We start from the raw sequence: 13,162 nt of genomic DNA on the forward strand, positions 1-13,162 counted from the left end.
TTCATGAATGTATGAAGGCATTTAGCCAAACTAATGGATTGAAATGGACTGCTGTCTATGGCCTTTGAAGGGTGGCTTAATTTAGTTTTAGAGCTTACAATAGACATAAGATGAAATACTGTGATGGCATAAATCTTTCCTGTTTCTTCTTTTTTACAAGTTAGCTTTTCCTTGATTGAGAACTTGCAGAATGAATATATTCTGAAATGTTCTACAGTCCATTACAAATTGGCCTGAGCTACCAAAGTCACAACCTAGTTTTGATTGAAGTTCATCAACTGTTCATTTATAAAAGTATATTTTAAATTAGAGTTAGTACTTGAATAAAATGCTGGACTGAAAATAGCCCCTCAGTGACAATAGCCATCTCTGTCATCTCTCCTCTTCACACATTCATTTATATACCTGAAGAAGGATGATGAAATTTCACATATTTTTAAAATCTGATGTGTAAGTTATCTTGGATGTCTAAGCCTTCCAAATTTCAGATTCAATTTTATAATACATGTCTACAGATTCTGTGCTTTCCATATGTCTGCCTTAAAACATGTGTTTACACTTGTTGCATTTGATAGAATTTTTTAAAAAATTACATCTAAAACTCCCCCTCCCCCAAAGATAGAAATAATCTGGGGATTTTTAGTGAAAGAGTAAACTGGAACTCAATGTACTCACTTGTACAGGATGGAAACACAGAGAGCTGTCCATCCATATGATATCAGGTAAAAGATGGCTGCATTGGAACAATTTAAATATTTGACACACAAGAATGTTTTTTCTGCATGTTTCTTGCCTTTAATGTTGAATGTAATAATAGGTTTAAGGTTTCCTGTCTGAACGTATAGATGTTTTCAAAAAAGCAAGTGTGCCCCTAAATTGTGTCTTCCATCTAGTTTTTGGAAATCAGTTGTGTCCTTTGCGTCCAGCTCCAAGGAGACATGGACACATGGTACTTCGGTGAAATTGGCCACTTTTATTGAGCTTTAATTCGTACTGTGCCTGCAAGGCACTCAGCTGGGATTGGCGCTCCACCCACCACAGTGCGGTCCCTAGCAGGTCGGCCAAGACCGTGGCCGCCCTGGCCTACATGCCCGTGGCACTAGCACCTTGGCTCCAGGCAGCTCCACCGCTATAAAGCGGGGGTGCCCTTCTTCACCGACTTCAGGTCAGGTCTCTGGCATCAACGCCACCCCTCCGATGCTGTCTAGCCATACGGAAGGATGTTGTTTGCTGAGATGTAGGAATTGAGCCTCATCCCCAATCTGTCAAGCCTCAAGGGATCTGCCCCTCCTCCTTGGAGGAGGCTTACCTAAGGTGCTGCACCGATTTTCAGCTGTTTACCACCACACTGTACCTGCCAAACCCATGACCAAAGTGACCACAAAATTACCTTGCAAGTTAACTAATGGGAAAACAGATATAGCCTGAGGCAGGTGAAAAAAGTTGCACACCAACTGCCAATTAGGTGTGGACCCAAAAAATGCCTGCCCAGCCCCAGTATGCGACCACCCAAGCCCAGTCTATATCTGAGGGGTGGGAGGGAGGGTGCACTGTTGAGAGACAGACTGAACCAGCGCAGGCACGCTGCCGGCTCGCCTGCCCCGGTGGTACGCAGCAGCCAATGGGAGCTGGCTCCTGGTGTCACGTGCTCCTCCTAGGTGGGGGCTGGTGCAAACAAGCCGCGCTGCCTAGAGGGGCAGCAAGTGGCTAACTTGCGGCCACATTTAGATTCCTATGTTGTTCAATGGATATAAACTGGCAGGAAAACCTGCCAGTTTAAAATCAGAGTTAAGGCTAGCTCAATCTTTCTGAAGCACCACAAAGCTGGGCAATTGGAACCTAAAGATGATGCCTTAATAGGCATGCCACATGATCAGTAATGATTCTGTGCAATGTCACAAACTGTGCTTGCTTTAAAAACAGAAGGGGTCATAGAATTTATTCATAACTCTAGCATCTTGTATAGTCTTTGGGACCAAAGACTATAGACAATGCTACAATTTTTAGCTTCTTCTAAGTCTATTGTCCCCAACAGAAGAGAGGCGTCAGTGATGGGTTATCAAATGATCTTCTTTCTCCCTGAGCTTGGGACAAGCTTAGGATGTTGCTGTCATCCAGCCTTTGCTGAAGTGTACCATAAAAACCCCTTTCTATTGAGTCAGAATAAGGATGATGATGGGGGGCTCCCTTCCAATAGCTGAATCCATCCTGCAAGCTAAGGTTGTAAACAGCAAACAGTTATGGTTCAACTCACACAAAAATTCCTCTAGCAATACGGATGCTTCATAAGGCAGTACAGGAGCAGGCCAACAAGGGGCATGTGTGCTGGTGCGCCAGGCACTCCATCCTCCCCATCTTGATTTGGTCCTCAGAGACCAAGGGAAAGTGTCAGTGCATGAAGGGTTGTAAGCGAGCACAGTTTGTGCCATTGCACAACATCCTAACTGATCATGTGTCACGTCTGTTAAGGCATCAGCCTTAGGTTCCAATTTCCTGGCTTTGTGGTTCTTGAGACAGATTAAGATAGCCTTAACTGTGGTCTTAAATGGGCAAGTTTTTTGACCATTGAATTTTCATGGTTTGTGAAAAGGAAATTTCTGTGTGTTTGCATTTCTGTGTAACCTGTTCTTGTCAATGGAAGTGCTTCCTTCCTTGTTCTTGTTGCATATCCACATGTTTGTGTGCATCTGTTTGTATTGCATGCTTATTTGTGTCTTGCATGTTGTTATGATTGTATGTGTTGCATGTTTAGCACATTTATGTATGTTTAACATTTGTGTGTGTTGCATATGTTTGTGTGCTTGTGTGTTTGCTTACATTCTATAATCTCCTATAGAATGTTTTTCATGTGTTTGTGTTGTGCATGTGTGCATGTTTCTATGTTGCATACAAGTGTTTTTGTTTATGTGGCGTATATGTTGTTCTAAGCTTGTGTGTCCTTGTGTGCATATGATTGTATTTCTGTGTTGTTTGTCATGTATATTGTTGTGTTTGTCATGTACATTAGTTTTGCTGTGTGCATTGAGTGTGTTGTATGCATTCATTTGTGTGTTTGTTTTCTGTGCATGTGTTGTGTGTATTTTGTGTTTTGCATGCGTGCATTTATATGGCATGCATATTTTGCATTGAATGCCTGTTTATGTTTTATGCATTTGTACATTCTGGGTGTGTTGTGTCCATGCTTTTGTGCATTTGTGTTGCATATGTGTGCTTGTGCATTTGTGCGAGTTTGGGGACATTTATCTGTGCTTTTGCATGTTTATGTGTTGTGCTTGTGTGTGCATGCATTTCTGTTGCATGCATTTGTGCGAGTGTTTGCACATTTTTTGTGTTGTGTGCTTGTGTTGCATGTCTGCTCACATGTTGGTGTTGTGTTCTACGTATGTCTGTTTGCTTTTCTATTTGTATGTGTTTGTGCGTGTGTTTGTGTTTCTGTGTGAGTTTGGGTGCATTTTCAAAATCTTTCCATATACCCCACACACACAAACCACCATTTCCCCACCCAACAGTGCTGCTAACAAACCACCTGACTTTCCCCGCTTTCCCGGCCCCTGCTTCTCTGAGTGTTCACTTTCCATCACTAAAGGAATAGGCATTTCGTCATGCAATAGAATCTACTAGCTGGCTGCCCCTCCTGATGTCAGAGGAATGGCAAAACTTCTTTGTCAAACTTTTGTCAAATTCTAGCTTCTCTGTCAAACCAGCCACATTCTGAGGAGTGTGTCAAACCAGCACACGAGGAGCCCTACCCAAGTTAGGGCTGCCCTTCCTGGGTATGGCTGCTTGTGTGCAGCACTAGGATCAAGACCTGAGGCAGGAAGAAGTGTCTGTCCACTGCTGTTGCTGTAACCCTCAGCTCAACTCTCCTTTTTCTAAAAGTCAGAGGTGAGAGAGTGAAAATGAAGGAGCTTCTGGAGCCAGTGAGTAGTGCCTGCATGGAGCACACCCCAGTAGGTGGATGGAAGAGAGAAAAGCTACAATTGGTCAGGAGGCAAGGGGATGGGAGGGCAGTAGGTAGGGGCAGGCTGTAGAAGTGGAACCTTTGGGGAAAGGATGGCAATACCTGCCTGCTGAGGCAGTGACTTTGCTGCCTCATAAAAGGACTGCCCCTGGACTTGCCCTTTGGTTACTGCCTATCCCCACTGTTTGACAAAAATAGCAGCCTTTTTTTAGACCCCATGAAGGGGAACTACAAATGTAGAAACTGGGGGAGGGCAAAAGGAAAGCATGTTAGCTGTAGAAGGAGAGAGTGGCTTTCCAGATGTCATTTTCTAGACTAGAAAAGAGTTAGCTTAGAGTAGAAGAAAGGAGATGGCAATTATTTTAAATTCTGGTTTCTGGTCAACTTCCAAGTACAATTTCAGATAGCTTTCAAGTCCTACATGGCCTGAATCCAGCATATCTAAAGGAATACTTCCTGATCTGTGAAACATGCATACTTCTTTTAAGATCATCAGTGAAGGCCCTGAGTTTATTCAGAAACTGAAAGGTTACAAGGTAAAGTAAAGAAGAATACTTATGACCATAAAGAGCAGACCAACCCAACAAACTTAACTTTCATTTATAACCTAACTCAGAAGCCTCATTCACGCGTAATGTGAAAAGGGAAATTACCAGACCCACGGTTAATTTTTCAAACTATGAATTGCATCGCAGACATTCGTCTATCCATGGTCCAGCAACCTCTGTTTTCAGGACAGGGGAGCCCCTCCTGCTTCCTGGTCTGCCGAGGCCACATCCCAACAAGCTCTGTAGCACCCACACCGCCAGACTGTGGGCAAGGCATCAGCATGTTACAAGAGCGGCAGCCATTGGCCACGATCTTGAAGCAGGCGTGCTGAATGTGATTGTGCCCTCGGCAGGGAAAGGGCATTTAAATCCCTTTAAATGCCATTCCATGCAAATCCTTCTTCTGACAAGGCTTGCACCTCTGCCCTCATAAGAACCCTGAAACAAAACTGTCTCACACTAGGACAATTTCGGGGGGGGGGGGGAGATCTTGTGTGGCACTATTTTCATGTTACTCAGGAAAGGTAAGGGAACACGATGACTTCCTAGGAGGGTCTGGCCTGCTGTCACCAAGGATGCTCTTGCGAGGGCTCACTCCAGCAAAACAGTCCATGGAGACCAAACCACACTTGTGTCCTTGTAGTGGCTTTCCACCAGAGGGCTAGCACTCATGAGAGGGCGAGTCTACTGGGGAGGAGCTTAGGCTCACAAAAACCTTTGGTCTTCAATTGGACTGCATGCTCATGAGTTGAGTTCACCCAACAAAGGGCCCCCTGCTTGTATGGGGTCCCCACTCTGGCTAATGATAGATCTTTTGCACAGTGACCCCCTCCTCTCCAGGGAAGCCTTTCATGCACCCAAAGGAGATTTTGACACTCCATGTGTCTAGGCATAGCTGGGTGGGCAGACTGGGGAAACACCAGGGACGGATCTTTACACTCATTCAGATTTCCTGGGTTCCAACCAGCATTGCACCATATGCAGATTGCAGGAGAGAGAAGCCATGATTTCCAGCAACCCCAGGAGAGTGGCTTTGATATTCTGGGCAAAAACACAGATGGACGTGTTCAAATGGGTAGACAGGCTGGCAAAGGGCACACTTTGACTGCTTTTTCACAGCAATTAAGACAGGGAGAGCTGTTGCTGGGGTACCTGTTCCTGTGGCTTGCTTGTATAGAGCAACCTGGCCAGGCAACATCTGCCATCTGGCCCCCATGTCCTGGCAATCTTGTGAGAGAGCAGTCCATGGTAGTATGGATTGTCATCACACCTTATTAGTGATTCTGCCTGACACCCCTGTCCTCACAGTTCTTTTCATGAGTTGTGAAGGGGTATCCCCATGGCCTTATACTCGCATGAGTGAGCAGTCCGCTCAGGAACAGCATCCCTTCTCATCACATATGAAGAATTGTTCCTCCCACTGGGACAATGCTGATCCTGCTGCCCAGCCCTTCTCATAAGTAAGCCTAGGGACCATACAGATACACCCAAGGGGAAGGGGCTGGGCCCCCATTCCCCAACATCATTGTACAAACAATAAACCTTAGTACTTAGTGAGTACTTGGAGAGGCAGCCGAAGAGAAGAGCTGCAGGCATGGAGTGGGAGCAATCCCCGGTGGATCTCCACCGCCATCTCTATGATTATGCCTCCAGAAAGTGAATGAAACCACAGTTATAGCGCCATCTGTGTTTGGACATAACACTGCTGCCGAAAAACCTCAGGTTATAGAGACAAAACTCACTACAAACCAAAAGTTCAAATTGGAGTTTGGTGAGGCAAACCACAGGTCACTTTTGCTGTGAAAATGTGGTTGCATGCATTTGGTCATAATGGAGTTCCAATCTCTGCCCCATTTACCTCAGGTTTCATTTCACGCGTGAATGCGGCCTGCGTCTCTTTCACACAGCAGGGATTATAGTTAAAGACCAACACTAATGTAACAGACTTAAGGCTCCTCCCAGACACTGCTGGTTTCTCTCAGAAAAGCCAAGCGCTCTCTCAGAATTAACTGCAGAATCACCTCAGACAAATAACTGTTTTCTCTCCAGAATGCAACTGTTTTGTCTCCCCATTACCTCAGTGATCTATTTGTAGGATGGAACTCCTCTTTTGATTGCCAATTCCTAGATCCACTGTCTTTTAGTTTAGTCCCCTGGAGCCAAGATCCCTTTAGTTATGAGGGCCTCCCTGATTACTTCAAAAGGTTTGTGTTTCGTATATGGGAGGGTGTTTGTGCAAATTCCTTCAGAGTATAGGTCAACCATCGCCCAACTCTGTAGTCGTTCAGAAAGTAGATAAAGCCATGCATGTCCAAATGTAATGCCTGAGTATCCTGAGTATTCTGTTCAGGAAATAAAGAGGCAAGAGCATACTATATTAATTGAATCAGTAATGTATATATCTTGACCAGATGAATCGCCTGGGACTCCAATTCTGTTAAATTCTGCAGAAATAGCATAAGAAGTGTTTCTGCTTCTATCTGAACAATGGTTTTAGAAGACTGTTTTGGAAGGCTGCTGTGTTAGCTCCTGGGAATTGGAATTAACTTAGGGACACTGCATGTTTGCATCTTGCCCTCACACCTGTTTAATATTTATGTGCAGCTGTTAGGAGAGATCTTCTAATCATCTGGACTGAGGTGTCATCAGTATGCCAATAAAATCCCCAAAATGTTCTTTTCCATCAAATTTAGGAACCTCTTGAAGACTGTACATAAATTGACCCACATGCAAATAATGTCCATATGCCTAGTCAGCATTCTCAGCATTCTCAAAATGGTTTATAGTTTCTGCTTTCACAAATGATATCACTTGAAATCTTCTATATCTCTTAATTCATTGCACTGCATCTAGACTAGTTAGTCATGATTAAGTAACATTGATACCAATGAAGCAAGTAAGTTGTAATGTGACGCAGTAGTCATTTTAATTAAGTCTCATTAATTTCAGTGGGACGTAGTCATTACTAACTAGGAATGGGCATGAATCGGTTTTTTAATTTGATTTGTACTCAAATCAAATCACCCCGATTTGTTTTGTGTACAAATCTGTCCCCCTGAATCACCCCAGATTCGATTTTGATTTGATTTGATTCAGATTTGGCTTGATTTGGACCACTTATGAGGGTCCCAGGGGCACCAGATTTGGGTTGTAGGTCGGTCCGCATGAGTGCCACCTACCACCTAAATTTCAAGGCAGTAGGGCATTTGGTTGATTTTTAATGAATTTTTTTAGCTTTTACTGATTTTGTATATTTCTGCCATAGGAAATAGTGGGGATTCGAAGTTGCCTATTCCTAACCCTAATGTGGACCCCAGCTTAATTAAAATAATAATAATTAAATTCATTCCTCACAATGAATCCCTATGATGATTCATTGCACACCTTCATTTCTTCTGTTCATTTTGACAGTCATTGGACAGTGTCAACTGCCTTGTGCAAACTACAACACACACACACCTGCCTACACACACACACACACACACACACACACACACACACGGGTACTCAGTTTATTATTTTTTTTAGGAATTTTTGAAGTATTTAGATTCTTTGGTGTCTTCATTACACACCTTCATTTCTTCTGTTCATTTTGACCCCACTGCTTTGCATGTGGGGGTGGAGAATTAGTGGCATCCCATGTGCCAACTACCCTCAAGCAACCCGCAAGCCACTGGGTATTCAGTTTATATTTTAGGAATTTTTGAAGTGTTTAGACTCTGGTGTGTAATGAATCTTCATAAGGATTCATCATGAGGAAATGTTATTATACACCAAAGAGTCTAAACACTTGAAAAAAATTCCTAAAACATAAACTGAAACGTATCCTACTGCCTTGTGGGTGGGAGGTGGGTGTAGTTGGCACATGGCAGTTGACAGTTGGCACTGTCCAATAACTGTCAAAATGAACAGAAGAAATGAAGGTGTGCAATGAATCCTCATAGGGATTCATTATGAGGAAATGTTATTATACACCAAAGAATCCAAACACTTGAAAAATAGTGACCACACATTTTGCTCCATAACTCCACTTCTACAAGGGCTAGAGCTTAGCTTTTAAAAAATAATAAAGTTTGGGGTCCATGTTATGGTTAGGAATGGGCAACTTCGAATCTCCGTTATTTCCTATGGCAGAAATATACAAAATCAGTAAAAACTAAAGAATTCATTAAAAATCAACCAAATGCCCCACTACCTTGAAATTTGGATGGTAAATGGCACCCATGGGGACCTACCCACCATTCAAATTTGGTGCCCCTAGAACCCTTATAAGTGGTTCAAATCAAGCCAAATCTGAATTGAATCCAAATCGAACCTGGGGTGATTCAGGGGGACAGATTTGTACACAAAAAGAATCAGGAGTGATTCGATTTGGGCACTAATCAAATAAAAAAACCAAATCATGCACATTCCTAGTTAGTAATAGAAGATATTAAGGTGTGTAATGAATCCCTTTGGGATTCATTGAGGAAAAGTTATTACACACCAAAGAATCCAAACACTTGAAAAATAGTGACGATACATTTTGCTTCATAACCCCATTTCTACAAGGGCTAGAGCTTAGCTTTTTTTTTTTTAAATGAAAGCTGGGAATCTGGGGAAATTCATAGGAGGAATCCAAATTTCAAATCAATTTGAGTTGAATCTGACGCTATTAGATTTGGACCCGAATCTAGCCAGTGGACCACAGGGGTGATTTGTTCTGTCTCCAAATCACCCAAATCAGCTAGATTCAGGTACCAGTTGATTTTTACCCGAATCGATTCGCACATCCCTATTACTAACCTTGTCTGAAAATTGCCCATTGTGTTCTGGAAAATACAAAGGAAAATGCTTTTATGCAATGGTTATCCTCGTGTGTGCTTGTCTTATCATTCTGAACTCCATTACAGGAGAATCTCATTGCTCACAGGGGTTCTGTTCCTCGCCTACTACCACAAGTAACTGAACTACGAGTAATGAGGCATTAGGTCTATAGGGAAAAGGGGGTTGGTTCCAGGGTGGAGGGGAAAAACATTAAAGCCCCCAAATGGGCCAGAATTTACTCTGGTGTGTTCCACGGGCCTCCTATGTGCCCAGGAATTCCCCTCCAAAGGACGGAATGCCCCCCAAAACTGTGAAAAATCATGATGGAAATGAACCACAAAATGGTTCCTCCTGTCTCTTCCTGAATTCCAAGAGACAAAATGGCAGTCGGAAGTGACCTCCACAGTCACTTCTCGCCCTCTAGGAACCATGGATACATGGATTTTAACACATTAGTATCCACTGATACTGGAAACAGGTGTCAATAAGACACCTCATGGATATGCAGAACTGCAAATAACGAGGTTATCCTGTACTACCATAATTAAAATGTTATCTGTTCATGAAATCTTCACTATGCTCAGTCTGGGTAGAAGTGGTATAGACAAAATCCAGAAGGCTGCCAAAACCAAAAATATTTATATTTGGAGACAATAATCTCTTTATAATGAGTCAGATCACTGGCCCATGTAGCCCAATATTTTCTATTCTGACTGGAAGCAGCTCTCTGAGATTTTGGGAAGTCTTTTCCCGTAATCCTTAATTAAAAAAAGGTTGTCTTTTTAAAAAATTTAATTTGGTTTAAAAAGACCTCATTCTTGTCATTTGAAGTTTCCAGAGCATTAGTTTCATTCTGTTGCAGGTCATTATTAAACCAGTGTCTGTGGGTAGTAATTATGGATTGTTTGGGGATTATGGTTTAATTACATAGAAATCAAGTGTAAAACATAGGGGTATGCATTTCAGCAAGGAGACTATAGTACCTTTTTTTATGGTTTGTTATTGCTTTTAAATTTACCTTCTGTATTTTTGGTTGGTTGCAATTGCTATGTTGGTGTGGTAAAACTATGAATTATTGTGTTACCAAATATGATAAAAGGGTACACTATTCTAAGTACTGTAGTCTGCAGGTGTGGCAGATGTGAAGCCAAAATTAACGGGACAAAGCTGTAATTAAACTATAGACAGCCATCTGAAAAGAAAGGGACTCTTCTTGTCCAATGGTATTGTTAAAAGGAACTTAGACTGTCTCTGAATATTTGAAAAAGCAATAAAAATGTGTTAATTAGGAAGTTAACACACTCCAACTTAAAACTTAATTCCTTAAACCATCTCTTTTTATGGAGGCAAAAGTTGCTGAAGTCAAGCCATATGGTAACATAGTTCAAAGACAATAGGGTCCTTGGTTTATGGATGCTACAAGGAAAATGCTGCTGAAAAAGAACAGGGAGCAGTTAGTATATATATCCATTTACAATTGTGTGAATTGCTTACACCCATTGAGACGAGAGGTTCAGATCATTAATGATAGCATTATGGTTACTAAAGCAGTCCGGTTCTTCAGCTCGCTACATCTGTGAAACACAATACCTCTAGGGAGTAAGAGTTAATATTCCCAAGAGAGAATCTAAAAGCAGAAGAAGAAGGGGGAGGTGGGGCTGGCTTTTGGCTTAAGCAGAATAAACCTACATCTACAAACTATTAACGTTGCATAATGAAGTGGTAAAGAAGAAAAGGAAATTTCTGATAAAAAGACTAATAACAAATCCCATTATGCCATGGTGTAATTTTCCCTTTAAGTGTATTAGTTTTATCCATCCTCCTGAATTGCATTAGGAAGTTGCGAACAAAGTAAGCTCAAATGCTTTGAGTGCTGCTGAGCCCTGACTCCTAACTATTTGTAAAACATTGAAAGGTGGGTGGTTTTAAGGGTGAGAGCAACTGCTACATAACGTGAGAGCTTCCAGCAAAGTCTGAGCAATGTTTGCGACACTGAAAAGTAATCGTTTCCTGTAGGCTAGACTCTTAGGAGCTTTCCAGTACTGGGTAAAACACCTTGTGTAGAACGTCAGATTTAATTGCACAAAATTAGTTTTGCTCTGCATACAAACACATACATTTTTGTCTGTGTGTACGCGCATACATGCATCCCTTTTGTTAAAACATGTCTTCAAATTTTGTAAGTATATATTTATAGGAAGCAGGAAAAAATAGTGAAATTCCATATATAATTTTGATGTAATGTTCATAAAAACTGAAGTTATAACCCAAGTTCGTAAAAGAACATTTACAAGCTACATGCCCACTTGGTTGGGTTAGTGCTTGTAAACGTCTGGTCAATACCACTGAAATTTGTTATCGGTGTTTGAGCTCATTGCAGCTGTTTCTTTAGATACATGTTATAAGTAGATTAAAGGATATATAAATGTTTGAAAATTCAACCTTTCTAATAAAGCCTGTCTAAAGAATTGAAGCTTTTAAATACCTTAATACCTTTCCTTCTGCAACCAGGTTAAGATGTAATGTAGCATTTCCTCAGATAAATATATTAGCAAAAAATATATTAATTCCTCTTACGTGATCCTGTATATATGTACTGTTGGTCCTTGATCTGTTTGCTGTGACTTCTAAACTGTTATTTCTTTCCTTCTTTCTTTAGGCGATGGGTAAGACTTCTGTTTGGACGAGAATTTCCACTCCAGGACCTTCTTGTTGTCTGGGATGCTTTATTTGCTGACAGCATTACTCTCAATTTAGTCGACTACGTTTTCTTAGCTATGTTGCTATACATTAGAGATGCCTGTGAGTATCCATTATCCTTAAGAAATGCAGGTGATCAGAGTTTTAAAAATGTGCATTACATTCTAATTGAAATATATTAAAAGATGGGTTGATAGGTGTGGTAGGTAGTAACCTATTTGCAACATATAAGAAATAAGTAGCATTAATACTTAAACCCATAATTTGGGGTTTTTATGGAACTTCTTACTCCTAGTATGCCTCTTTTGATGCACAGAATTGTAAATTGCTTTACATAAGGCAAAGAGACCAAGACAAGTATAGAGCTCCACCTTCTGTCAGAGATGGAGTACTGAGTACAACTATACATTCACTATTGTATTTTGTGGACTTTTGAAATATTGAGAAAACATTTTAAAAATAATCCTTTTAAGAAAATAAATTTCTTTCTATGATATTTATTAAACTATTTACCTCCTAGAATGTGTCATGAACATTCACACTGTAGAATGTAGATACTTATTAGAGGCCCAAAAACTGCAGATTAAACACATCAGTTCATGGTATTTGGATTAACTTTGATTTTTAATCTATATAGTACACTGTGTGGAGAATTGCCCTACAGAAAAAGCTTTATTAAAGATCATACCTGGGAAAGTAAAGAGTAACTGAGATGAATGTATACATTTTTAAAATACTTCTAATTTATGGTAATTAGTTGAAAGACATGTTGAAAGGCACAAGGAGATAAAATAAGTGATTTTATTAACTAGTCATTCCAGTATTTTAAAATCAGCCCTTTTTTTTTGGCAATATCTTTTAATCTGGTAACATATGTGTGTGGATCTGTCTGTACAGAATTTCTGTGCATTAGCTGAATTGCTGGATACAATAGTATCCAGCACACCTGTGGATGCTCTTTCAGAGCCAAATCTTGCAAACAATTATTCACACTTGATTTTTTGATAGACTCAGTTGCCTCAGATGCTCTGTTCCCAATACTCAAAAACCTTGAAGCTGGTTCCAAAAGCACATTTGGACTAAAATTCATAAGACCATTTAAAAATGGGATTTTTCCAGTTTGTTCTTTTGTTTTATTGTTATTTCT

General features: G+C 40.9%; 1 protein-coding gene across 10 annotated transcripts in view; it reads left to right on the forward strand.

Annotated features, from left to right (window-relative positions):
* TBC1D5 (TBC1 domain family member 5) overlaps positions 1–13,162 on the forward strand; it is a 433,806-nt gene that overhangs the window by 315,093 nt on the left and 105,551 nt on the right. For all 10 annotated transcript variants that reach the window (XM_053261522.1, XM_053261519.1, XM_053261520.1 and 7 more), the window contains one exon: positions 11,975–12,117. In XM_053261522.1, coding sequence (XP_053117497.1) covers positions 11,975–12,117 — 143 coding nt within the window. The remainder of the gene's footprint in view (positions 1–11,974; positions 12,118–13,162) is intronic.

The sequence above is a fragment of the Hemicordylus capensis genome, chromosome 6 (assembly GCF_027244095.1).
Source record: "Hemicordylus capensis ecotype Gifberg chromosome 6, rHemCap1.1.pri, whole genome shotgun sequence".
NCBI classification, from domain to species: Eukaryota; Metazoa; Chordata; class Lepidosauria; order Squamata; family Cordylidae; genus Hemicordylus; species Hemicordylus capensis.